The sequence below is a fragment of the Microcaecilia unicolor genome, chromosome 1 (assembly GCF_901765095.1).
Source record: "Microcaecilia unicolor chromosome 1, aMicUni1.1, whole genome shotgun sequence".
Lineage (NCBI taxonomy): Eukaryota > Metazoa > Chordata > Amphibia > Gymnophiona > Siphonopidae > Microcaecilia > Microcaecilia unicolor.
Window position 1 is genome coordinate 472,498,983 of NC_044031.1, and position 27,241 is coordinate 472,526,223.

Consider the following 27,241-nt stretch of genomic DNA (forward strand, 5'->3'; position numbering starts at 1 on the left):
TGATCACCCCACCCCTCACCTATCCACACCCATCCTGTTAGAATATCAATGATATGCTTTGATGTCCCCATGCATACCTCTTACCCACCCCCATCCTCTCACCCTGTCAGACTGTCATAGTAATGCTTGAATGTTTTCACTTATATACACTGTCAGCTAGCACATTTGCTTATTTCCGATCTGACGAAGAAGGGCAACCTTCGAAAGCTAATCAAGAAATGTATTAAGTTATGTCCAATAAAAAAGGTATCATCTTATTTTCTTTTCCATGTTTTATTTTGTTTGATTTCTATTGATAACCTTAAGAGTGGACTAACACGGCTACCACACTCCTCAACTTCAGATTAGAAAGCTAACAAACTATTTTGTATTTGTACAATATTTACAGTGGTGGAAATAAGTATTTGATCCCTTGCTGATTTTGTAAGTTTGCCCACTGACAAAGACATGAGCAGCCCATAATTGAAGGGTAGGTTATTGGTAACAGTGAGAGATAGCACATCACAAATTAAATCCGGAAAATCACATTGTGGAAAGTATATGAATTTATTTGCATTCTGCAGAGGGAAATAAGTATTTAATCCCTCTGGCAAACAAGACCTAATACTTGGTGGCAAAACCCTTGTTGGCAAGCACAGCGGTCAGACGTCTTCTGTAGTTGATGATGAGGTTTGCACACATGTCAGGAGGAATTTTGGTCCACTCCTCTTTGCAGATCATCTCTAAATCATTAAGAGTTCTGGGCTGTCGCTTGGCAACTCGCAGCTTCAGCTCCCTCCATAAGTTTTCAATGGATTAAGGTCTGGTGACTGGCAAGGCCACTCCATGACCCTAATGTGCTTCTTCCTGAGCCACTCCTTTGTTGCCTTGGCTGTATGTTTTGGGTCATTGTCGTGCTGGAAGACCCAGCCACGACCCATTTTTAAGGCCCTGGCGGAGGGAAGGAGGTTGTCACTCAGAATTGTACGGTACATGGCCCCATCCATTCTCCCATTGATGCGGTGAAGTAGTCCTGTGCCCTTAGCAGAGAAACACCCCCAAAACATAACATTTCCACCTCCATGCTTGACAGTGGGGACGGTGTTCTTTGGGTCATAGGCAGCATTTCTCTTCCTCCAAACACGGCGAGTTGAGTTCATGCCAAAGAGCTCAATTTTTGTCTCATCTGACCACAGCACCTTCTCCCAATCACTCTCGGCATCATCCAGGTGTTCACTGGCAAACTTCAGACGGGCCGTCACATGTGCCTTCCGGAGCAGGGGGACCTTGCGGGCACTGCAGGATTGCAATCCGTTATGTCGTAATGTGTTACCAATGGTTTTCGTGGTGACAGTGGTCCCAGCTGCCTTGAGATCATTGACAAGTTCCCCCCTTGTAGTTGTAGGCTGATTTCTAACCTTCCTCATGATCAAGGATACCCCACGAGGTGAGATTTTGCGTGGAGCCCCAGATCTTTGTCGATTGACAGTCATTTTGTACTTCTTCCATTTTCTTACTATGGCACCAACAGTTGTCTCCTTCTCGCCCAGCGTCTTACTGATGGTTTTGTAGCCCATTCCAGCCTTGTGCAGGTGTATGATCTTGTCCCTGACATCCTTAGACAGCTCCTTGCTCTTGGCCATTTTGTAGAGGTTAGAGTCTGACTGATTCACTGAGTCTGTGGACAGGTGTCTTTCATACAGGTGACCATTGCCGACAGCTGTCTGTCATGCAGGTAACGAGTTGATTTGGAGCATCTACCTGGTCTGTAGGGGCCAGATCTCTTACTGGTTGGTGGGGGATCAAATACTTATTTCCCTCTGCAGAATGCAAATAAATTCATATACTTTCCACAATGTGATTTTCCGGATTTAATTTGTGATGTGCTATCTCTCACTGTTACCAATAACCTACCCTTCAATTATGGGCTGCTCATGTCTTTGTCAGTGGGCAAACTTACAAAATCAGCAAGGGATCAAATACTTATTTCCACCACTGTATATTTAAAAATACTTAGAGGTAAGGAGTTGAATGTTTTAACTTATTATGATGATGTCCATCCAGGGAATACTTTAGCTCTCTTAATTTTGGAATCCGCATAGAATTTTACGGTCTTTGCCTAGTATAAGAATGCTTATAATGTAATGCTCTGCATACAAAAATACTTGCCTCCTACAGAGTGCTTTTTGCTCTGACAGGTGCCTCTTGACATTTGTTAATGTAATGTCAGGGTCTGTATATGATAGGTAGACACTGTCAACCCTGTAGATACAACACACTTTGAAGTGACTGCCTTTGTGCCTCAGCCTTCCATACTTTGTTAGGATTCCAGTTCTGTAAAAACATACTGACACCTCAGTTTCACAGATCTTATCTTTAATTGCTTCTTTAATAGTATTTTCCCTGTAGTTTACAGTTATATATAAGTGCTGTCAGCTTACCACAAGCTGATAAGGCACACTTCTGTCAAACTTAAAGCAAACATGAGATTTTGAGAGGTAGGCTCCTCTCTTTCACATATCTACCTTCTGTAATCAACTTTTATCTGGCTGTCTCTTTTAGACTTAACACCACTTCTTTCTAGTAAGAATGACTGCCCAAAGCAGTTTACAACAGGTCCAAGAAGATAAGTCACAGTTCAATATGTAATTGTCAGATAAGCATGTAAAAGGTAGCAATAAAAAAAATCATGTTTATCAGTTCCTACTATCAAAAAATGATTAGAAAGAGCAAGCCCTTTTAGCAAGTCTATCAACATGCTAGGCTACTAGAGGTTGTCTGCCCTTGGTGATATCAGCTGGAGAGGGTGGAGCCCATGATGAACAGCAGCAGCAAGCTGGGTAACAACTGGACTCTCACACAAACTGTGGAGACCTAATCTGGTCTTTCTGCAAACTCTTCAGGCAGCTTAAATAAAGCTTTGATTAGAAAATACTTAACACCTGTATTCTCCCCCAACCTGCTCATCTGCAGGAGGATTGTGGTTCTGCATTTTCAATGACCTATTGTAGATGGATTGTATAGCCCATCCCAGACTATGTATTTTATATGCATTTGATATACTGCCATTCGAACGAGGTATGTAATAACAAGAAAAAAAACAAAGGAGGGACAAGAATAGGACATTAATAAGCATGTGCAGTGATGTATGAGTCAAGAACAAACAGAAAACCAAAGGGTGGAACAAAGAAAGTTGCCAGATATACTGAAGAACTAAAAATGAGCAGTTGGGAAAGGTGAGATGAAAAAGCCAACTTTGACAACAAAAATACTTTTAGTATTTCTGTTTCCACTTTCTCCCTTGGGAGCCCTTCTATGCACCCACCACCCTTTCCATGAAGAAAACATTTACTGATGAGCTTCCAAGTCCAGTTCTTCATAGTGTGACTTCTAGCCCTACCAGGGTCTTGTAGTTATTCACACGTGAAAGTTCCCTCTGGAAAACCGAACACACAATTCTCTAAGCAGGGATGTCAACTGGATTGTGTCTTCTTGTGTGTGTGTTCTCGGAGTTTAATGCCTTTTATGCTACCCAGATCATTTCTACTGTGATTAATTCATAATACCTTTGGTGGTATATTAAATTGGCTTGGACTTATAATAGTTGAAATTCATTCTTGCTAATTCCTTTTGCACCCATCCAAAAGATCGGTGCATTTTTGGGTGCTACTTCAAAATCCTGCCCATACTGCTTGGTCCAAGACATGGAGTGACTTCAGATTTATCAGTTTTGTATTTGGTTATTGGAATGTGTAGAATTTGCATTAGCAAGGAAGTTGGGAATGCTGTGAGAACTCCTACTTTGCACATCCATGCCCACTTGTAGCAGTGGTGTCCACTATCCTTTTAGATCTAGGATGCCAGTATCCAGTCTCTTTGATGGTCACCTCATTGAGCCCTCATAGATCAACTATGATATGAAACTATGATATGATACCAATATGCACGCCCTCTATATTGGTATTGAGTTGTAGTTTGTATATTTTAGATACTACTACATCATGCTGAAAATTGACATTTTGTCAAATGGGCATTTCTGTTATGTACTGCAAGTGGAATAGTTTCTATTGGAGTGATTTTGGGGAGAAAGGTTGTATTTGCCTCTTGGCATGTCTCTGAACTCTTAACCTCTCTGTAACTACAGATAACATCATCATATCTTGGTCCCTTTTTAACATGGACACGTGTAGGTTCGTATTTTTACTTGAACGTATCATGCATTCAACTTGTAGGCCTCAAAAAGGGACAGTGGATATCGAGGATGCTACTAGTTCATGCACTCTTAAGGCACTGAAGAAGGGCAAGAGAATATATTTAGCAAAGCAGGTGCATATTTTAGAGTTAGCAGTAAATTCTGCCTTGTCTATGAAATCTCAAGTCTAAGATGTGGTGAAGGATTGATTTTTAGACTGATTACTGAATAGACTTAAGACAATGATACTGGCTACGGATCTTTGAATGGTACTACAAAGTTTAGTGTTGTCAAAACTAGATTGCTGAAATTCAGTGATTTGGGGCTGCCTGGATCCACACTGCAAACATTGCAGATAGCTTAGAATGCTGAGGCACATTTCATTACGAGATTATCACAATTGAGCATGTTACTCCTTAACTGATAAAATTGCACTGGTTACCAGTTGGATCCAGGATAACATTTAAAGTTTTGCAATTGATTTCCTAAGATTTCAAGCAAGGAACACCTTTTTTTTTTCTGCTTACGATCCTTCAGAAATACAATCCAAGGAGTGTGCTTAGATCTAGGGGAAGTGGCTTGTTCAGTACACCAGCTGTGAGGTATATGCAGTTGGAACAAACTGGGATAAGTGCTTTTTCTATGGCAGGACCAAAGCAGTGGAATGTGTGCCCAGTACAGATAAGATTGATGGAAGATACTACTTCCTTTAAGAAGTTGTTGAAAACTTGTTTGTTTATAAGGGCTTTTTGAGTTCTAGAGTAATTTATGCTGGAGCACTCTCTGAGATATGTAACTGCCCATGGAAAGCAGATTAGTTTTACTTTACATTATTTAATATGGTAGGGTGGAGGGGGCAGATATTGTGTATTATTTACTATGTAGAGATAACTGCCTATATTGTCGTGTGTGACTGCTGTGTTTAGGATGTCTGAGACGTATGTTATAAATAGCTAGCTATGTGTTTATATGATTACAAATGTTTTATTGTATACTGCCTAGGCTGTGGTGAGGTATAAATATGCAAATAAAATAAAGGAAGATATGTGTATTAACACCACTTATTTCTAGTAAGAATGCTTGCCCAAAGCAGTTGACAACAGGTCCAAGAAGATAGGTCACAGTTCAATATGTAATTGTCAGATAAGCATGTAAAAGTAGCAATAAAAAATAAATCATGTTTATCAGTTCCTACTATCAAAAAATGATTATATGCCCTGTGCCAATGCCATAGTTACGTAAAAATGCTGTGAGTTATTGGCCGTTGCCAGTTCTTCCTCTTGCTAATTCTCTGTGCAAACCTGCCCTGCAATAATTTTATTATGAAGCGTTCTGGGAATAATTTCTCATTTATATTTTAATCAATTATCCTATATAATAATTTGTACCTCCAACGTTCCATGGTTGGCTGGCTGGCTGGGTTTGTAACATCTCCTGACGTCAGCCAGCATCCAGTGTTCCATTCCCCCTCACTGTCCCGCCCTTGTGTCAAGATGTAATGACGTCAGAGGGCGGAATAGTGAGAGGGAAGGGAACGCTGGAGGCGAGCTGACATCAGGGGATGTTGCGAACGGAACTAAGCCAGCCAGCCAGAGAACTTTCAGGTACACAGACGAACAGAATCGAGGGAGAGGAGAGAATCACGGCACATTGATGGGAGGGCAGGGAAAAGGAGAAACGCTGGACATGGAGGGGAGGGGAGGGAAGAATCGCTGGACATGGAGGTTAGGGCAGGGGAGAGAGAAAAAATCACTTACAAGACAGCCTTCCTAGGGCCCGTTTCATTGTTGAGGAAACGGGCTTGGTTCCACTAGTCATAATTATAACTATAGACAGTGACTTAGAAACGAAAAAAGTGAAATCACAACAGTTCTTTGTTTTGACCACAAAATACAAAAAGGGGGCCCAATACAAAAGAAAAGTTTGTTTTTTAAATCCCGAAGGAAAAAAAGTAGTCTGAGATTCATATAGCAGCAGGCCTTAACAGCTCATGCTTCCTCTGGTTTAGTGTTCTCTAAAATTCATTTCTCATCTCTACCAACCAGTGGCGTAGCCACAGGTGGGCCTGGGTGGGCCGGGTCCCACCCATTTAGGGCTCAGGCCCACCCAACAGTAGCACGTGTTTAGAGGTAGCTGGTGGAGATCCCAAGCTCGGCCAGCTGAAGACTTCCCCCTGATGGTAATGAAAACACTACTCTCTACGATACCAGCATCTACGCATGCTCAGTTTTCAGCGCATGCCTGCTGCAGACTGCCAAGGTAGAAAGAAGCATTTTCCCACCAGCTGAGATAAATAGTAAAAATATTTTTTTGGTGGTGGTTGGGGAGAGGGAAAACACTTGGTGCCCACCCACTTCTTGTCTAGGCTCACCTAAAAATCTGTTGTCTGGCTACGCCCCTGCTAGCAACCAAGAAGTCTGAGTTGTATGAGGGTCAAAGAAAACTTTTCCCTTCAAATGAAACAAACCAGTTACAAGGAAATGTCAAAATAAAGCATGTCTCAAGAAGAAGAAGAGTTCTTGGCCAATGAGCCAGTAATCTCCTTGCCTTTTCTGGGTTGCCTTAGAGAAATCAAGAAATGTTGGTGGAGCAGGACCCCCGAAACCATTCATATGATAGAAACACAAATTTAGGATTGTGTCATAGTCAAGCTCAAGAGCAAAAGTCAATAGTAAGGTAGTTCCTTGCATGATTACTTCCTCTGATGTCTCTGAGAACCTCATCCGATTCAAACTTGAACTTCCCTTTTGTGAGCCAGTCCCAGAACTTACACCACAACCAGAAAGGGCTAAATACTAGACCCAAACCACTGGTGGCAATATAAAAGCAGTCATTCCCAGAATTTCTAAACAGTATGTCCATAAAAAGACCATATCTTTAGTCCAAGCCATGCCGAGATTCCATATTCCAGCCACACAGGACTTTAGAGCTTCCACTCTGAGCCTGCTGTTCCAGTGTTAAAGACTGATTATCCATTAACGAGTATTAACTTTCAGCCTAATAGTCCCAGCAAAAGTATTAAAAAGGGTGTCCATTCCTTGTACAGCATCCGTGAGTGACTCCGTTGTCACTACAGCTGGTCTACCCTTTGCACTCTGTCTTCTGTATGTCGCTACCCTCTCATCTGAGGTTGAGGAAGATACAACAGCACAGTGCTTCTGATTTTCCCTTCACTCCAGCCACTTGTGGAGCCATGCACATTATGGGCTCAACAATGCCCTGTTTGGGCTGTGGGAGAACTCTCAGACCCAGCCAAAGCAGAACTAGCTTCAGAGCAAGGAAGAATGCTGAAGTCGTGTAGGCCGCTCTGTGCCAGCATGGGTGCCCCAGTTGAGCCAGAGGGAACGGCCTGACTCTCCCCCTTTTCTTTTCCCCATCATGGAATTCTGAAGGAGTCTCATGCATCAGAGCAGAGGCATAGCCAGACAGCAGATTTTGGGTGGGCCTAGGCAAGAAGTGGGTGGGCACCAAATGTTCTCTCCCCCATCCCCACATCAAAAGAATATCTCAACTGGTGGGAAAATGCTTCTCTCCAGTCTCCACCTTGGTAGTGTGGAGCAGGCATGCACTGAAAACTGAGCATGCGAAGGTGCCAGTATTGTGGAGAGCAGCATTTTCATTACCATGTGCTACAGCTGGGATGGGCCTGAGCCCTAAGTGGGTGGGCCCTGGCCCACCCAGGCCCACCTGTGGCTACGCCACTGCATCAGAGATAAGGCAGTAAGGCAGAGCTCCTTCCTGTGGTACTTGATCAGTCAGCCATCTTGGCCTCCGTAGGGAATGGGGGTAATTTTTAATTTATTTCTTCAGGTAAAAGTATTTTATGCATAGACATGGCCTTTTTAATAATTGTCCAGAGTATATGCGTATTGAACTTGTGCAGGTATATGTTTATCTGACCTGAGGAGGTGTTTCTGGGGTCTGACTTAGGATAGAGATTGAACTTGTGTATACATTCTATCAACTACATGTGTCTATAAAATAAACCAATACATTTGTGTGTGTGAAAGAGCAAATGTAAGTGTGGGCTAGTACTTCCCCCCCCCCCCCCCCCCCCCCCCCCCCACACACACACACCAGTCCAAGCAAATTATTTTTCTTCTTTTTCTTCTCCTTCAGATCCATTCTTTTCACTTTGTTCTTCTAATGGTTGTCTTCTATACACTTTCCACCAAACTCTGTGTTTTATTAATAAAAAAAATAGACATAGTTCAACTGATGGACTGACATGTCTGTTCTGCACTCAAGAAAAGCATGGGATCTGAGAGCTGCTTGGTCCAAGCCTCCTCAATTAAGCAGTGCAGCACTGTTTAATCTTTTGGGTCAGTGGGTTGGGAGTTGGGCAGAAGCTGTTGGAATGTTTTCGGAAGCAAGTTGGCCGTAGAGGAAGTAGGTGGTGTGAGGTATGGAATTATCGGAGGAATCAGGCCAAACGCCACATGACATCTGGGGAAGACTGACAGTGGCTCAGCTTTCTCTTGGTTTGTCATTTAGGATGTGGCCTTGCCAGAGACAAGATTTTAGCCTATGAAGGCTAGCAAAGCTCTAATTCTGAGCTACAGTACTCATTAAAATCTCTCTTCTGTGGTAGCATTTTGAGTGTCTCTTGTAAAATGTGGGTATAAAATTGAGTGTCTCTTGTAAGATCTTGAACTGAAATGTGACCTTTGATCAGCATTGTGTTTGTTGTAATAGTATACACTGTCATTTGATAGGGTGTGCAGGCAATTTACATTCCATATTTATTTTTACCTTTATATAAATTGTTTTAATTGATTATTATCCGTGGGATTGATGGATAAAGTGGTTAGGTCTATACTGTCATGATTGGAGTTCTTTTCCATTTTTTTAAATTTTTTTATTTTAGTATGTAAATTGCTGAGATCTGCAAAGCTAAGTGGTATAGCAAATTTTAAATAAACATAAGTATGTTTTCTCACCAAAAAATAGAATTGAGTACTGTTCTTTCTAGCAAACATTTGGTAGTGGCATTGAGGAATTTAAAGGCGGGGTCTTTTCAAGAGCTAGTCTAATTCCAAACATAATCCAGCATAAGTATTCCTAAATCTTCATGCATAACCTGTATTCAGGTTTAGTCCCTGCAGTCACATCAAACTTGGCTTTCAGATTGTATTTCTCCTGCCGTTCCCTTTCTCACTCCTTGTTACTCATATGGTGTGAAAGAATTATTTTTCCTTCTTATAAATACTCGTCAGCAGTCCTGCAGTAACAGAATAAAAAGATCCCTTCTCCTAAAAATAATATACATTGTTTGCATACTTGTGAAAAAATGTGCATAAATTAACCTTTGAAAATGTGTTCATGGCAAGGAAAGTACATAAATTCCCTGAGGTAACTTTCAAACTGGGACTATGCACCTACTTTCATTTTAAAAATTCACTGATACATGTAGAGACGAAGGTCTGTGTATAATTTTTATGCAGGTGCACAGTTACAAAATTATCCCCTAAGATTGACGTTGTGGCTAAATTTGGCTAATTTTGCTGTTTGCATTAGTTTTCCACGTGCAAGTTTGTAGAAAATGAACCAGCACAAGTTCTGTTCTCTCTTCTGGATCAAGATGGAGGCCAAATGCATAGTATATTTTGAATTTTATAAAAATATATCCTCTTCAAATTCAAAGCTGAAGAGAAAATTCTTGAGAGGACTTCAAGTCTCTTCTGGGTTATGGAATATATGCAAACATTTTTCTAACTTCTTGCTTCAAGGTCATGGGATTCACTTTAAGAAGTGAAGTTGACAGAATTGATTTTGATTTACTGTGGTACCACCATGTAATGCAGCATACATATGGGAAAACAAATTACATTTCAGGCTGTTGATCTATAAGATGAGCATTTTGATTAAAAAAAAAAATAAGAGTGTGGGTCCCCTTCCCTGGAGATACCCCTAGGGTTGTGTTGGTGATGAAAAGTGTTCTGAAGTCTGCAAAAGTTCTTGCATTCAGCATGTCTTTTATACTTAGCCAGAAGGTTGTGAGCACTCCTATGATAATTGATGTTTTAAAAGATTATTAGACAGAAGTTTCTCTGAACAAAATTTAGCAGGTGTTGTAAAATTGTAATTATTGAGAATACTTTAGGGCAAGCTTTTAATAAAATTGGTTTGCATAGTGCTTTGAGTATGCATATTTTTAATTTAACTAGGTATATGACTTCAAATACTCTTGCCTAGTGGAAAGAATATATCTTTTCAGCTCTTGCTCGAGTTAAATTATATTTGTTCAAGAAAGAGACTGCTTATGTTAGAACCTTTCTTCCCATGGCCTAATATGGTAGTTGCAGCGCCTTGTGGGTTTTTTTTTCAACTTTCTTTTAGACGGCAACACTCAAGTCTAACATTATTTTTCTGTTGTGGGTAAAGTTATATTGACTTTGAGGATGAAGAGCCATGTTTAATTCTTATGGTGATCACGTGGGCTGGCTTTCCCACATCATTAAAATGGGCATAAAACCACACAACTTTCTCCCATATTCTATATATGACACAGATTTAAGATGTGCGCCCATCTAAATTGGCTAACGAGCCAATCAGTGCCAATAATTGGGTACAAAGCACAATTTGAATTTGTGTGTACATCTTGCTATACACTGATATGCTCTCAAATCACTTAATGTGTAATCCAAAAGGGGGCGTGACTGTGGGAGGAGCACGGTTGGGTCAGAGGCGTTCCTAAAATTGCGTGTAGTGTTATAGAATACCAGGGATGTGTGCTGAAACTGGGTACTGGGAATTACACCTGGTGCCCAAATTTGGACGCTGAAATTGGCACTCAATACTATTCTATAATGAGCACTCATCTTTGAGTGCCCATTATAGAATAGCATTGAGTGCCAATTTTTGAGCGCCATTTACTGAATCTAGACCGTAGTTCTTATATAGGGATGGTAGGAGAATTTTCAAGAGCCGCTTTCTGCGTCTCACCTTAGAACAGCTGAAGCATTCACATTTCATTTACATTTCAATTTTATTTGAAATACTGCAAATAATAATAAAAAAAAATCTCTAAATGCTTTACAATGAATAAAATCATAAATGTAGTAAATGAGGATTGTACATCAAGAATCATTATAGAGGTAAAGAGAGGAGGGGAAGTGGTGAAAAGAAGATGAGACTATAGAATGAGGGGTATGCTCAGTGGTGTGCTGGAGCCAGCTCGCAAGAGCCGGTTGTTAAATTTACTGGCATCTTGCGAGCCGGTTGTTGGCCTGTGCGAGCCGGCTCGCCTCTGCTCCCCCGCTCATCCATCTTCCATCTGCCCTCTGCAGATCTACCGATAGTAGCCTGGTTTCCTTCTTGCCCCGCCACCCTGCTTTTAAAATTTTTATTTCCCCTCGAGGCGCGCCAATGAAGCGAAGGCAGCAGGCTCAGTTCGGTTCCAGCCTTCGTTCCATTCCTTCGCATCATGGCTCCGCCCTTGCCGGACGTAGTTCCTGTTTGCGCGAGGGCGGAGCCATGATGCGAAGGAATGGAACGAAGGCTGGAACCGAGCTGAGCCTGCCTTCGCTTCAACGCTGGCGTGCCTCGAGGGGAAATAAAAATTTTAAAAGCAGGGCGGCGGGGCAAGAAGGAAACCAGGGCTACTATCGGGGAGCAGAGCTGCAGCCGGAAGATGGACAACCAGGGGAATGGGGAGGGCTGGAAGAAGGCAGATGGAGGAGAGGAGGGCAGGGGGGAGACAAGGGTTGCTGGACATGGGTGGGTGGATGGAGGACAGGGGGGAGAGGAGGGTTGCTGGACATGGGTGGGTGGATGGAGGACAGGGAGGAGAGGAGGGTTGCTGGACATGGGTGGGTGGATGGAGGACAGGGGGGAGACAAGGGTTGCTGGACGTGGGTGGATGGAGGACAGGGGGGAGACAAGGGTTGCTGGACATGGGGGTGGGTGGATGGAGGACGGGACAGGAGGGTTGCTGGACATGGGTGGGTGGATGGAGGGCAGGGGAGAGCAGGGTTGCTGGACATGGGTGGGTGGATGGAGGGCAGGGGGGAGACGAGGGTTGCTGGACATGGGTGGGTGGATGGAGGACAGGGGACAGGAGGGTTGCTGGACATGGGTAGTTGGATGGAGGATAGGGGGAGACGAGGGTTGCTGGACATGGGTGGTTGGATGGAGGACAGGGGGAGACGAGGGTTGCTGGACATGGGGGTGGGTGGATGGAGAGCAGGGTTGCTGGACGTGGGTGGATGGAGGGCAGAGGAGAGCAGGGTTGCTGGACGTGGGTGGATGGAGGGCAGGGGAGAGGAGGGTTGCTGGACGTGGGTGGATGGAGGGCAGAGGAGAGGAGGGTTGCTGGACGTGGGTGGATAGAGGGCAGGGGAGAGCAGGGCTGCTGGACATGGGTGGGTGGATGGAGGGCAGAGGAGAGGAGGGTTGCTAGACATGGGTGGAGGAGAGGGAAGGGAGAGAGAAGAAATGCTGGACATGGGTGGAGGGGAGGGAAGAGTGAGGAATGAGATGAGAAGAGGGAAAAGGAAGAGAGGAGAATAGCTGCAAATGGATGGAGAAAATAGGCAGAAGCTGAGGACCAGAAATGAAGAAGAAAGGAGGAAAGGAAGCCCTGGAAACGGAGTTAAGAGGACAGATAGCAGCAGAATTGGATACTGGGCCAGCATGAGCAGAAAAACAGTCACCAGACAACAAAGGTAGAAAAAAACTCATTTTATTTTCATTATAGTGTTTGGAATATGTTCACCTTGAGAATCAGGTGCTCAACATTAAAAGTTTATATTTATTTACTTATTTATGGCATTTTATCCCACATTAAACATGAATTACATTGGAACCTGGGATCATTTAATAGTTTTTTCCTGGAGAGGGTAATGCATTGCCCCCCCCCCCCCCCCGGCTATAACCAGCTCTGCAATTTGGGGGGCGCGCCGAGGTGGACCGGGGAGAGAGCCTGTTGTTAAAAATTTACCAGCACACCACTGGGTATGCTATATCAGTGCTATGACATGGTTAATGTAAAGGTTGTAGTCCACTCACTAAGCGAATGAGGAAAAGCCTGCTTAAAATAATGGGATTTAAGAAGGGCTTTAAGCTTTTTAAAAAATGGCTCTGTATGGAGTTCTAGGTGAATAACATTCTAGAGGATGGAAGTTGCAACACTGAAACATGAGCCTCTCATAGATGTCAAACAGATTTGTAAGTATATGGGAATAACCAGTAAATGTGAACAGCCAAAGACACACAAGAGAGAAAAGGATGACCTGAATGTAAGATCTGATGTGTAAGAACCAAAATGTTAAATGCTGTACAACAATATATGGGGAGCCAGTATTTTTCTAACAGTGGAGTAACTACCATGGATTAACTGTACTGCTGTGTTTCGTTTAATCTGTAATCTCCTAAACTGATTTTGAGGCAAGCCTTTTTGAAAGGAATTAAAATAGTCTAGATGGGATATTACAAGGGAGTGGAACAATAAGTGAAGAGGAGGTGTGTTGAGTGGAGGGTGCTTGAATCTGACATGACCATCATATAGGTATGAGTGTAAAACATGAGATTATTGTCCAAGAAGGCACCAAGAATTTAGCTGTCTAATTTGTTTTGTTGTGTTAGTCATAGGATCCAGGTGCATCAAGTCAATAGCAATTAAAAAGAAACCTAGTTGGGGCCCATTTGTTGCTGAAGAGGCAAAAAAAAATGTTGTTGTATGGGATGCCTACCTACAAAAAATCTCACCTACGGCATGTAGTAAGGTTTTAAATCAGTTTTTGTTAGGCTTCTAATTGGATTTAGAGATCTGTGGGGTTTCAGGCATGGTTTGGTGGTGGTGGAGTTGGTGTTCTGTTGAGGGGGGTTGGAATATTCTAAGTTTAGCGGATTGGGGCTCTAAGAGCCAAGGCTTCATCCGTGAGAGTTATCTTCTGTATTTTATATTTTGCCTTTGCTGGAGAATTCAGCAGTTACTGGAGGAGGGGGTGAGAAGGATGGTAAGGGGGTTTTGTTCTTGTATTTTTGTTGTTCTGTGTTGCTATTTAATAACAGGAATTTGGCATCGATAAAATGATATATGGGGTGTGGGTAGGGGTAGGAGGGGGAGAAACTTGTTAATCAATTTGATGACTGACTTTATTCTTCTGTTTTTCTTCTATATGTTTTGCTCTTTGATTTCTTCTGTACTGAGATTGTTGGCTGTGTTTATTATGAGAAGTCATCGATAAACCTGTTGAAACATAAAAAGAAACGTAGCAACTCTTGAAATAACCTGTAGTATATTAGCGAGCACAGGGAATAATCTTCTGCAGGCGACAGTCACAAAACACATTGGTGCTCTTAGATCATTTTCCTACCCGGGTGATTCCTCTTTCACATTATGGAGGCAATTCTATAAAGTAACACCTCCGTTTAGGTGCTCTGATGCCATGTGCTGGATGCCAATTCTATAGCGGCATCTGTGCATCAAAAAGCCATTATAGAATACTAGTATAAGTCTGCATGGGTGTGCCTCAGTTTCGGCATGACCATTTACACCTTGTCAATGGCAGGTGTGAGTGTGACACACCTACGTGTGCAAAGTGACGCATATAACTGATAGTAATCTTTGTGCCCCCCTTACAGTTACACACTGTAGCCCTTAGGCACTACCTTATGGAATAGCACCTACTTTACATTCACACATAACTACCAAGTATTGGTGCCTATGACGCATGTCTAGGTGCCAGTTTTGTACAATTATCTCCTACGTGCGGTAAAAGCTGCCACCCACTTTGCACTTGCTATCGTGCAGGATCAAGTAGTGCATGTATATTGTGAAAATGCAAATTTGCATGTGCTATTTTTCTTCCCTGACCTAGACACTCGGCTTCTGGGACTACCTCCATTTAAAACTATGCAATAGGGTTTCTCAACCCAGTCCTCAGGACACACCCAGCCAGTCAGGCTTTCAGGATATCTACAGTGAATATGCGTGAAATAAATTTGGATACATTACCTCCATTATTCATTATGGGTATCGTGAAAATATGACTGGCTGGGTGTGTCCTGAGGACTGGGTTGCGAACTACTGCCATATATCTATTCTGGATGCCTGCATGTACTTCAAGTTAGATTGTGGAGGGGTATTTTCAGTCGGGCCAATTTACCCAGGTAAATCCCTTTTGAAAATTGTTCTCCCAGGCCTAGATGCTCAAAACTGCGGTGCTGTTCCGAACAGTGCCAGAAAAATACCAACAGATCAGCACTGTGAAGGAACCCCTTAGTGCTCAATGCTAATGAGATGCAAATTTAGGCGCACTCATAACTTTGAGCATTAGGGAGTTCGGCAGGAGGATAGTGTCTGGCGCATTCGCTCAAGTGTTGTGCTTTTAGCACATGCCCAGAACGCCAGAAGGGAAGGAGGAGGAAGAGGTGCCGGCACAAGAGAACTGTTGTACCTCTACTGTACTCCCTGGGTGGGCTTCTGATGTCCCTCAACTCCACTCAGAGTCACTCTTTCTCTCACCAGCAGCATTGAAATCTTGGGGGGGGGGGGGGGGGACATCCAGTGGCGGCCATCTCACTTTCTTATCAGCTACCAGCCCCAGGCAGTGACTCCCATACGTCCTTCCCCCTTCCCTGCCATGCAGGGCCTGCCGAAAGAGAGGTGACTCTTCAGACTTGTGCCCACCTCCACCTCAAGGAGGCTTCAGGCCCTCTTCCCTTCTGTAGGGAGAGGAGTCAGCAGCAGCAGCAAGGCATAGGTCGATACTTGACTGACAACGCAGAGCTCTAGCTTGGCAGAAGCACCCTAACACCTGCTCTGAGCTGACAGTATTTCTGCAGTGGTAAGACAGCTTGAGTTTGTTCTGTTCTGAGCATTGGGAGGGAATGTGAAATTACTTCATTTGCCTAGATTTGCATGCCTCTTGCGCTGTCTTTTGGTTTGCTTGTTCCCCATGATAGAGCCCTCTGAGCATTCAGCGTTAGCAAATGCAGGCGCTAGTCCAGCGCTAATGGACTCTGGTGCCCCGCATTTGCTTCTGAGCATTGGGGCCCCAGAGTCTTACAAGGCATAGTATTTTTGTGTTTATTTACTTAATTTCTACACGGAGCATGAGCCTTGATGTATGTGTTCTTGCTACTATAACTGTGTCCTTTAAATGACTTTCACATGGAAAACGATTCCGGGGCCTATGAGAATCAGCGCCTTTGTCATCTGGCTTCAGGCTAACTTTGTTTTTCCTACTGCAATGTCTAAAGTCTCTGAAGTTGTGATTTTACTGGAAAACTCAATCCCCTGCCCTTTTTGTGATGATAGATTGGACTTCAGAGGCAGTAGAGAACACCTTTGAGCTAATTTCACTTTCAGCTGCCACAAAAGCTTGTAATGGATTTTTTTTCTGATTCCTCAGGTAGAAGACATAATGTTGTGGAACTTAGTTCTGAAGCTGTGAACCTGGTCTCCTACGCTACTCAGAAGCGGCTGCGAGAACTTATTGGGAAACTCACTGTGGTTGCACAGCATCGCTGTGCAATGTATAAGGTAAAAGCGCCCCACTGGAATCCCATTTTTGTCTCTTCCTGCTTACACCATTGCCTGAAGAGCCTTGCGTTTTGAATGGCTGCTCTTCCATTCAGCTGCTCACTGAGATATGGCAGGCTATCCCATATTTTGTCCTCCTGTAGTATCTTCTATCTTGGGGTAGGGTCTCCAAGTGGTTTTATTGTGCTTGTACCATAACGGGCATGAACCATACTTATAAACCAGAACAGGTAAGGTGTGAACTTAGGAGGGAAGTTATCAACATGGGCTACTGTTAAGCCTTGCTATTTTAGCACAGGGTTCTATTTTATGCCTTGAGACTTTGTGCTAAACTAGCACAACATGTGGTAAAATAACTTGTCTTAACAGTAGCCCACATTGATAATTCCCCCCCCCCCTTAATTTCTCAAATGTACTGCTGCTTTTCTTTTTAATACTTGCATTGTGATAGAGGCTTTGGGCCACCAATCCCCTCCTCCCAGCCCCCTTTCCCCAGTCTTCCCACCCGCCATTATTACCACGCATAAAACAACTTTAAATGACCTCTTCACACACAGAACACAGACAGACCTTCACCGAATGCAAAACAAGGGATCCTAAGTTAGAAATAGAACTATAAAGACCAAAATTGAATTGGGAATCCCAAGAAGTTAAAGTAGGCAAGTACTTGAACACAGGAGAAAAAAAAAAAAACAGAAAGCACTTCCTTTTGTGCTGACCACAATCATGGATCCCTGAGGCCTACCAGCTGAAGACCTCCTCCTCTGGTCTAGTGGCCAGAATTCTCCAAGCTCTCCAGCTGGCAGCAGTGTTCCCTGAGCTGATACTACCTCTGCTGCTGTTGTCATTCTTGGTTTTCACACCGGTGGGGGGGGGAGGAAGAACAGTAGTAGCAGCAAAAGTGGTGGCAGCAATTCAAGGACACTGTTTCCAGTTGCAGAGCTTGGAGAGCGCTGGCTGCCAGGCAGAGGAGTTCTTCAGCTGGCAGGGCTTGGGCATTTGGGCAGGGTGTGCTGGGTGGAGGGCGGGGAGAAAAATTGACCGTGTAGGGTCTTAATAAACGAATTGGGCGTTTTTTTACATCTGTGATTTTAGTTTGGTCTTTCTGGACATCTTCCGTTTGTTGTTTTCTCATAACCCCAAAGCTAACATATTCTAATTAATTTTTTCTACCTTTGTTCTCTGGACATTTTATTTTGCCATCATGTTGATCCCACTTTCCCTTTTCTGCTCTGCTCTGTCTGTCTTCTGCTAAGTCTCTCTAGTGGCTGTTGTCCATTTGTCTTTTCTCCTCTCTCCTATATTGTTCCAGTCTCTCACTACACCTGTCCTGATATATTGATCTTTCTCCTTTCATCTCTTCTCTGTCTCTTTCCAGTCAGATTCCACCTGCCTCCTCCTTAATACTTTTCAGCTACATATCAACTTTATATCTCCTCTCATGCCCTGGCTCATTTCTCATATTATTCCTTCCTCAGCCTCCTATTATCTTCCATCTTTCATCTACTCCCCATTACTACATTTCTATCTTTGTATTCACTATGCTTCCTTGCCACTACCTCCCCCCCCCCGCCTCTTCTATATGGTTCCACCATTTCCAGAATCTCCCCTCCCTCTACTCTTGTAGCCCAGCATCTTATCTCCCTGTCCCTTTTTCTCCACCTCTTTGCATTTTCCTGTCTTCATCTCTTTTTCCCTCCTGCCCCCCCCCCCCCATGGTCCATTCTCTCTCCTGTTCTTCCCCCCTCCCCATAGTCCTACATCATTCCCTCTCTGTTTCCTGCTCTTCTTCCCTCCTGCCCCCATGACCTCTCCCTCTTATTGATGAGCATCTCTCCCTCCCTTCCTCCAGGTCTAATATTTCCCCTCCATCCCTGGTTCAGCATGTCTCCTTCTTTCTCTCCTTCCTCCATCACAAGCTACCTTAAAACAGCTACAGCCCCCCCCCCCCCCCCCCCCCCCCGGTGGTCCATCTCTTTCCTGTCTCCCTCACCTTCCCAGTCTACCATTAACATATTTCTGTTCAGACAGGGCTGCAGACATGGCAACAAATCTCTTGCGCTATCTGCAGCCTCCCCGGAGCTTTCTGCCACATTCGCCTCCTGATGCAATTTCTGTTTCCATCTGTGCAGAATGCAGCAGAAAGAAAGCTGGGGGGCAGCTGCAGACAGCGCTTGCTGCCGTGTCTGTAGCCCCGTGTGAGAAAGAAATGCTTTAAAGGTAGACTGGGAAGGTGAGGGAGACAGGGAAGAGATGCCTGATCACAGGGGTCTCTTGGAGCTGTGGGGCCATACAGCTACCCTGTTTGCTTCCCCCCCCCCCCCGCCCAACACTGACCCTGCATACAGTTGGGAATATTTCTGTATCTTTTTCAGGTACAGAGTCTCTGGTTGCTTCTCCTGGTACTTGATGATATTCTCTCTCTCTCAGCAGTACAGAATGGTTACTTGGTACCTGAGAGTCTATTTCTTTCTGTGCATTTCTCTTTTTACAACTGTGAAGTTTTCCTTCAATGAGCTTTCATGTGGACTGGGAATGTTCCAGGTGATCACAATTTCTTTTTCTGCATTTCTGACCGGGTCTTGATCCCAGTGTTCTTATGGCACAGCAGTGTTAGTTTACTTAGTATAGGGATAATTTTATCAAGCATTTTCATTATATAAAGCATGTTTTACACATGACAAATGATGTTATAAAACTGTGTTCATGTATACATGCATAAAAAGTAGCACACCACAAAACTGCCCATTTTACTCGATCTACATATAGACATTTCCATGGGCATAGTTTGGGCAGAGCTGTGATGTATGCACCTAGTTTACAAAGTACATGTGTACATTGTACACTTTTCTTTGGAGCAGATGTTAATTTGTGTATGAGAATTTATGTGTTATTGGGGGTTATTGTTTGAACCTATTGATAAAAGCATATGGGCCTCTTATTTTCCCTTTATAAGTAACTAGTGAAAAAGGCCCGTTTCTGACAGAAATGAAACGGGTGCTAGCAAGGTTTTCCTCGGAGTGTGTATGTTTGAGAGAGTGTGTGAGAGAGAGTGAATGTGCGAGTGTGTGTGTGACAGACAGAGAGAGTGAGACTGGGTGCGAGTGTGTCCGTGAGAGAGAGCGTGTGTGTCTGTGAGAATCAGAGTGTGTGCCAGGGGCCCCTCCCTCCTCCATCCCAGTTCCAGGGTCATCCCCCCCGCCTCTGAGTTCCAGGGTCCCCCCACCCTCCCTCAGAGTTTTAGGGTCCCCACCCTCCCAGTTCCAGGGTCACCTTCCCTCCCTCCCTCCCTCCCAGTTCCATAGTGCACCTCCGAGTTCCAGGGTCCCCCTACCAGTTCAAGGGTCCCTCCCCCTCCCTCCCAGTTCCATGGTCCTGTCCCCTCCCTTCCTCCCTCCCTTTGAGGTGCTTGGTGGGGGGGGGGGGGTTGCTATTTGCTGTCAACCTAAGGAGACACTGCTTCTGGCGTCCAGCAGCTAAGGCCTGTCGTGACCCACAGGCAGCTGGAGCTCCCTCATACTCTTTAAGTGACACACATTTATTTATTTATTGCATTTGTATCCCACATTTTCCCACCTTTTTGCGGGTTCAGTGTGGCTTACAATATGATATAAATGATGGAAATACAATTTGTTACAACTTGGTTATGGATTACATTGTGTAGATTTAAGTGAGACAGTCAAGTAACGTTAAGGAATATAACAATGGAACACAGACATTGAAACTTCCATATCATCAAGCTGATCAATCCATAGACTGGTGGGTTGTGTCCATCTACCAGCAGGTGGAGATAGAGAGCAAACTTTTGTCTCCCTATATGTGGTCATGTGCTGCCGGAAACTCCCCAGTATGTTCTCTATCTCAGCAGGTGGTGGTCACACACAGCAGCAGCTCTGGCTAGGCCTCCAAGCCTAATTTTTAGGTTTTGTTGAGTGCCTGGGGTTGAGGGCTCTTTTGAGCAAGTGCAAACCTGGTGGTGCCAGGTCCCTCCTTTTCTCCCCCCTCCCGCTGGCTCCGTTAAAAAAAAAAAAAAAAATTTTGAACGTCCTTAAAGGCGTTTATTTCGACGTTTATTTAAACGTTTATTGCAGCTACTCACTGGGACACCAGGTCGTTACAGCTCGGAGCGGAAAGCAGGTAATTTTTACCTTTTTATAGCGGGCAGGGGGTTCCCCGATTGATCTCCACGTGGCATATGGCGTCGGAGGGCGAGGGCGCAAGGAGTCGCTCCCCGGATCGCTTTGGCGCTTCTAGAGGGGATGCGGGGGTCTTAAAGTCTGATTCGCCTTTGTTGGGTGACAGTTTCGTGACCGATGAGTGTCCCGGTCCTTCCTCCGGCGTGGCGGTTTTTCCCGCCATAAACGCCCATCCCCCGCTGCTCGCCTCCGCCATCTTGGCCGGCCACGCGGCTCGGACGGCTTCTTAGTGGGCCGCCCTTGAGGGAGACATTAATGCCATGGACGCCCTTAATTTGGGCGACGGCACCAAAGCGGCTAAATTTAAGAGCCGTTTTTTCCCGCGCGGCTCCTTCGCGGAGTGTCGCGCCGGACGCCATTTTGGATGCGCAGCATGTCTCTCCCCCGCTCTTGCGAGCGCCGGTTGAGGGTGCGTCTAGGGCTGTAGCCCAGGCTGCGGAAGTGCACAGTCTGGGGGGTTTCTCCCCCGAGTTTGTTTTGCTGCTGCATCAGGCCTTCCTTATGCAAAACGCTGCCCCTGCTCCCTCGTTTGGTAAAGAGGTTGAGGTCCCCGGAGGTAAACGCCCTCGGGTTGATTCACAGGCCTTGGAGGACCTTGTCTCCTCCGATGTAAATGAGGGCAGCGTATCTGAGTTCTCCCAACGGTCCTTTGCGGATCCCTTGGAGGAGACGGATTCCCGCTCGGTTGGAGCGGATGACCCCTCTGCAGCGCGGCTTTTTAGCTCAGAGGATTTGCCCAACCTGTTAGTGCAGGCCATGGGCATTTGAAGTTTTCCTCTCCGGAGGACGTCTCTCCCTCAGCCCCTGTTGGCTCTGCCATTATGCTGGGGACGAAGCGCCCGCCTAGATCCTTCCACGTGCATGATGCCAGGCACACCTTAATTTCGGCTCAATGGGATGTCCCGGAAGCGAGCCTCAAAGTGGCTAGGGCGATGTCCCGCCTCTATCCTTTGCCTGAAAGTGAACGTGAGGCCTTTCTGTGGCCTACCGTGGATTCTTTAATCACTGCGGTGACTAAGAAAACGGCTTTGCCGGTGGAAGGTGGCACGGCCCTAAAGGACGCCCAAGACAGAAGACTGGAGGCGGCCTTAAGGTCGTCCTTTGAGGCGACTGCTTTAAGTTGCAGGCCTCGGTTTGCGGTTCCTATGTGGCCAGGGCATGCCTGACTATGGTGCAGCGGGCTTCCCCCTCGGATCTTTCCTTGAGGGCTGATTGGCCGGCCCTGGAATCGGGCTTAGCCTATTTGGCAGACTGGCTGTATGATGTCTTGAGAGCCTCAGCTTAAGGCATGGCTCAGACAGTCTCTGCGCGGCGGTGGCTTTGGCTGAAACATTGGTCTGCTGACCACGCCTCTAAATCCCGCCTGGCTAGATTGCCTTTTAAAGGCAAGCTGCTCTTTGGGGTCGAGCTGGACAAAATCATGACCGATCTCGGCACGTCTAAGGGCAAGAAGTTACCTGAGGTCAGGGTTCGGGCTAGTACTCGTCCCGGTACCTCCAGAGGACGGTTTCAGGAAGCCCGTCGGTACCGCCCGGGCAAGCCGGGCTCTTCTGCCCCCTCTTCCTGCAAGAGGATTTTCTCCCCCACGCAGCATTCCTTTCGCAGAGACCGCCGTCCCGGAGGTGCTCCCTCCGGTCCTCCCCCAGGGTCTCGTACCCAATGACGGGGCCTTGGTCCACGCCCCAAGGCAGTTTGGAGGACGGCTGTCCTCGTTTCGGGGTAAGTGGACCACAATGACTTCAGACGCGTGGGTGCTGGAAGTCATCAGAGACGGCTGCAAGCTAGGGGTCTGCCGACCCTTAAGAGACGGGTTTATACTCTCTCCCTGCAAGTCTCCGGTCAAAGCTGTGGCAGTACAGCAGACCTTGGACAACCTGATCCGCCTGGGTGCGGTCGTTCCGGTGCCAGAAAATCAGATTGGTAAGGGACGTTACTCCATTTTCTTTGTGGTTCCAAAGAAAGGAGGTTCTGTCCGGCCTATCCTCGACCTCAAAGGGGTCAATCGGGCCTTGAAAGTGCGGCACTTTCGCATGGAGACTCTCCGCTCTGTTATAGCGGCAGTGAAGGCAGGAGAGTTCTTGGCTTCCTTGGACATCAAGGAAGCGTACCGGCATGTTCCCATCTGGCCTCTTTACCAACGCTTTCTGCGTTTTGCAGTCCTGGGACGACACTTCCAGTTCAGAGCCCTCCCTTTCGGGTTGGCTACTGCTCCGCTGACCTTTTCCAAAGTAATGGTGGTCATAGCGGCCTTCCTACAAAAGGAAGAAGTACAAGTCCATTCTTATCTGGACGACTGGTTGATCCGAGCCCCCTCTTGTGCAGAGTGCGGCAAAGCTGTGGCCCGGGTAGTTGCTCTTTTGAGCTCCCTGGGATGGATCATCAACTGGAAGAAGAGCCAGCTGTGCCCGACTCAGTCCCTGGAGTATCTGGGAGTTCGATTCGACACCCAAGTGGGCAGAGTGTTCCTGCCAGACAATCGGATTGTCAAGCGTCAGGCTCAGGTGGACTAGTTCCTAGTAGCCTCTCCTATTCGGGCTTGGGACTACGTGCAGCTGTTGGGCTCTATGACGGCCACGATGGAAGTAGCGCCCTGGGCCAGGGCTCATATGAGACCACTACAACAATCTCTGCTGCTGCGCTGGACTCCGATGTCGGAGGATTATGCTGTGCACCTTCCCTTGGACCCAGCAGTGCGCAAGGCGCTGAGCTGGTGGACGCAGACAGTCAGGTTGTCTGCAGGAATGCCTCTGGTGACCCCGGAGTGGATTGTCGTCATGACAGACGCCTCTTTGATGGGCTGGGGAGCCCACTGCTTGGGAAGGACAGCGCAGGGGCTCTGGTCCCCTGCAGAGGCAAGTGGTCTATCAACCTCCTGGAACTCAGAACCATTCGGTTGGTGTTATTGAAGTTCATCCCGGTACTGCTGTTGAAGCCTGTACGGGTCCTGTCGGACAATGCCACTGCTGTGGCCTATGTCAACCGCCAGGGAGGTACCAAGAGCGCCCCTCTAGCCAGGAGGCTATGAATCTATGCCAGTGGGCGGAAGCGAACCTGGAGCAGCTTGCAGCGGCCCTCATTGCCGGAGTCATGAATGTCAGGGCGGACTTTTCCAGTCGCCATACCTTGGAGCCCGGAGAGCGGCAGCTATCTGCTCAGGCGTTCTTGGACATCACGAAGCGCTGGGGCCAGCCGAGCCTAGATCTGATGGCGTCATCGGCCAATTGTCAAGTGCCGCGCTTGTTCAGCAGAGGACGGGACCCTCGATCCCTGGGAGTAGATGCTCTTCTCCAACAGTGGCCGACACAAGAGCTTCTCTATGTGTTCCCGCCCTGGCCCATGTTGGGCAGGGTGCTAGACCGGGTGACAAAGCATCCCGGCAGGGTAATCCTGGTGGTCCGGATTGGCCCAGATGTCCCTGGTATGCGGACTTGATCAGGCTCTCAGTCGGCGACCCTCTGCGGCTGCCAGTGGAGCAGGGCCTGTTACATCAGGGTCCCGTGGGGATGGAGGATCCCTCCCCCTTTGGTCTTACAGCCTGGCTATTGAGCGGCAGCATCTGGGAAAGTAGGGCTTCTCAGACAAGGTCATCGCCACTATGCTGAGAGCGAGGAAGCGCTCTACTTCTACTGCTTACGCCAGGGTTTGGCGTATCTTTGCAGCGTGGTGTGAAGCAGGCTCACTTTCTCCCTTCACTGCTCCAATTTCTTCAGTGTTGGCGTTCCTGCAAGAAGGTCTGGACAAAGGCCTGTCGCTCAGTTCCCTGAAAGTTCAGGTGGCGGCTCTGGCTTGCTTCAGGGGCCGCCTGAAGGGTGCTTCCCTGGCTTCGCAGCCAGATGTGGTGCGCTTTCTCAAGGGAGTTAATCACCTGCGCCCTCCTCGGCGCTCAGTGGTGCCTGCGTGGAGCCTCAACCTGGTGCTAAGAGCATTGCAGAAGCCGCCTTTTGAACCCTTGTCGAGGGCATCTCTGAAAGACCTGACGTTGAAAGCAGTCTTTTTGGTGGCTATCACTTCAGCCAGTAGAGTTTCCGAGCTCCAGGCACTCTCATGTTGAGAGTTTTTTCTGCAGTTTCCTGAGGCAGGAGTGACTATTCGCACAGTGCCTTCCTTCCTGCCCAAGATTGTTTTTCGCTTCCATGTGATTCAGCAGCTCTGTCTCCCTTCCTTTCGTAGGGAGGTCTACCCAGAGGAATACTCTGCTCTCAATTTCTGGACGTGAGACGAGTCATCATCAGATACTTGGAAGTGACCAATGATTTCCGGAAATCGGATCATCTGTTTGTCCTGTTCACAGGTCCTCGTAAGGGTCTGAAGGCTTCTAAGCCTACAGTGGCAAGATGGGCAAGGAAGCCATTGCAGCGGCTTAGGGTCCGTCTCCTTGGAAGAGATTTGCAAGGAGGCAGCTTGGGCTTCGGCCCATACCTTTGCCAGGCATTGCCGCTTGACTGTGGCTGCTCGGGCGGAGGCCCGGTTGGAGCTTCAGTGTTGCGGTCAGGGATTTCTATGTCCCGCCCTGGGTGAGTACTGCTTCGGTACATCCCACCAGTCTATGGATTGATCAGCTTGATGATATGGAAGGTAAAATTATGTATAATCATACCTGATAATTTTCTTTCCATTAATCATAGCTGATCAATCCATAGCCCCTCCCAGATATCTGTACTGTTTATATTCTGGTTGAATTTTAGGTTCAAGTTTAGCCTTCAGTTACTTCAGGAGGACTTCGTGTTCAAGTTCTTCTTTCACTTGGATTCTTCAAGAGTTGAGACGAGTTTGTGTTACAGTGAGCTGCTGGATTCCTCTCCCCTCCGTTTTACGGGGCTGGATTGAGATTTAAATTCTGCCGGCACTCCCTCCCGCTTCGTGCGGCAGTAGGGCAGCTTTGTACCCCTCTCGCTTCGGCGGTGTTAGGGTCAGTCAGCTCCTCCCGCGGATGCGGTTGCAGGATAAGCCAGATCCCCCGGCGGGTGTGGTGTCCCTCCCCCGCTCCGCGGGGATGAGCTGGACGGATTCCCCTCCCCCACTTGTGTGGGGATGAGCTGGGTTAATTCCCCTCCCCCGTTTCGGCGGTGGTGAGCTGGGCAGAGTGTCCCTTCGTGGGTGTAATTCTCTTAAGTGCTGAGTCCTGCGGATGGAGCTTTGATATCGACATACTGAGGAGTTTCCGGCAGCACATGACCACATATAGGGAGGCAAAAGTTTGCTCTCTATCTCCACCTGCTGGTAGATGGACACAACCCACCAGTCTATGGATTGATCAGCTATGATTAATGGAAAGAAAATTATCAGGTATGATTATACATAATTTTACCTTTGGAAGGGGACAATGGGAGGCTTAAAGGGCAATATTAAGGCATGAAGACATATGGTATACATATTTCTCTGAGTGGAGGTATGAGTGATGTGAGATTACGGGGATAAGATTGTAGAATTGGATGTGTGATGCATTAGTGAACAGTGAGTATGGACTTTGTGTTATGGCTCTTTCCGTATGTTTTTTTCAAAAAGATGGGTCTTCAATAATTTGCGGAAGGAAGTTTGTTCGTGGATCGTTCTTAAGTTGTGCGGCAGTGTATTCCAAAACTGCGTGCTTATGTGAGAGAAGGTTGATGCGTGTAGCGTCTTGTATTTCAGGCCCTTGCAGTTGGGGAAGTGAAGGTCGAGGAAAGTTCGAGATGATCTTTTGGCGTTCCTGGGTGGTAAGTCTATTAGCTCAGACATGTAGGCTGGGGCTTCGCCGTGAATGATTTTGTGGACTAATGTGCATACTTTGAAAGTGACGCGTTCCCTGAGTGGTAGCCAGTGTAGTTTCTCTCTTAATGGCTTTGCACTTTCATATTTTGGTTTTCCGAAGATGAGTCTGGCTGCTGTATTCTGGGCCGTTTGAAGTTTCCTCAGTATTTTCTCTTTGCAACCTGCGTATAGTGAGTTGCAGTAATCTAGATGGCTGATTACGAGGGATTGCACTAGGCTGCGAAAGACGGATCTTGGGAAGAATGGTCTTATCCTTTTCAATTTCCACATGCAGTAGAACATCTTTTTAGTTATGTTGTTTGCATGAATTTCAAGTGTTAGGTGGCGGTTGATAGTGACTCCAAGGATTTTTAGCGTTTTTGAGATTGGAAGGTTTAGGTTTGGTGTGTTTATAGCAGTAAATTCCTTTGTGTTGTATTGGGAGGTGAGTATCAGGCATTGAGTTTTTTCTGCATTTAATTTCAGACGAAATGTATCTGCCCATGTGCTCATGATGTGTAGGCTTTGATTGATTTCATTGAGGATTTTGTTGATGTCTTGTTTGAAAGGGATGTATATTGTAACATCATCAGCGTATATGTATGGGTTGAGGTTATGGATTGATAGGAGTTTAGCCAGGGGGATCATCATTAG

The 27,241-nt window shown here is 46.2% G+C and overlaps 1 protein-coding gene across 1 annotated transcript in view; it reads left to right on the plus strand.

Moving 5' to 3' along the window:
- Positions 1 to 27,241, plus strand: part of TAF4B (TATA-box binding protein associated factor 4b) — a 201,075-nt gene that overhangs the window by 73,593 nt on the left and 100,241 nt on the right. Inside the window, 1 exon segment of the mRNA XM_030188871.1 lies at positions 16,531 to 16,661. Coding sequence (XP_030044731.1) covers positions 16,531 to 16,661 — 131 coding nt within the window.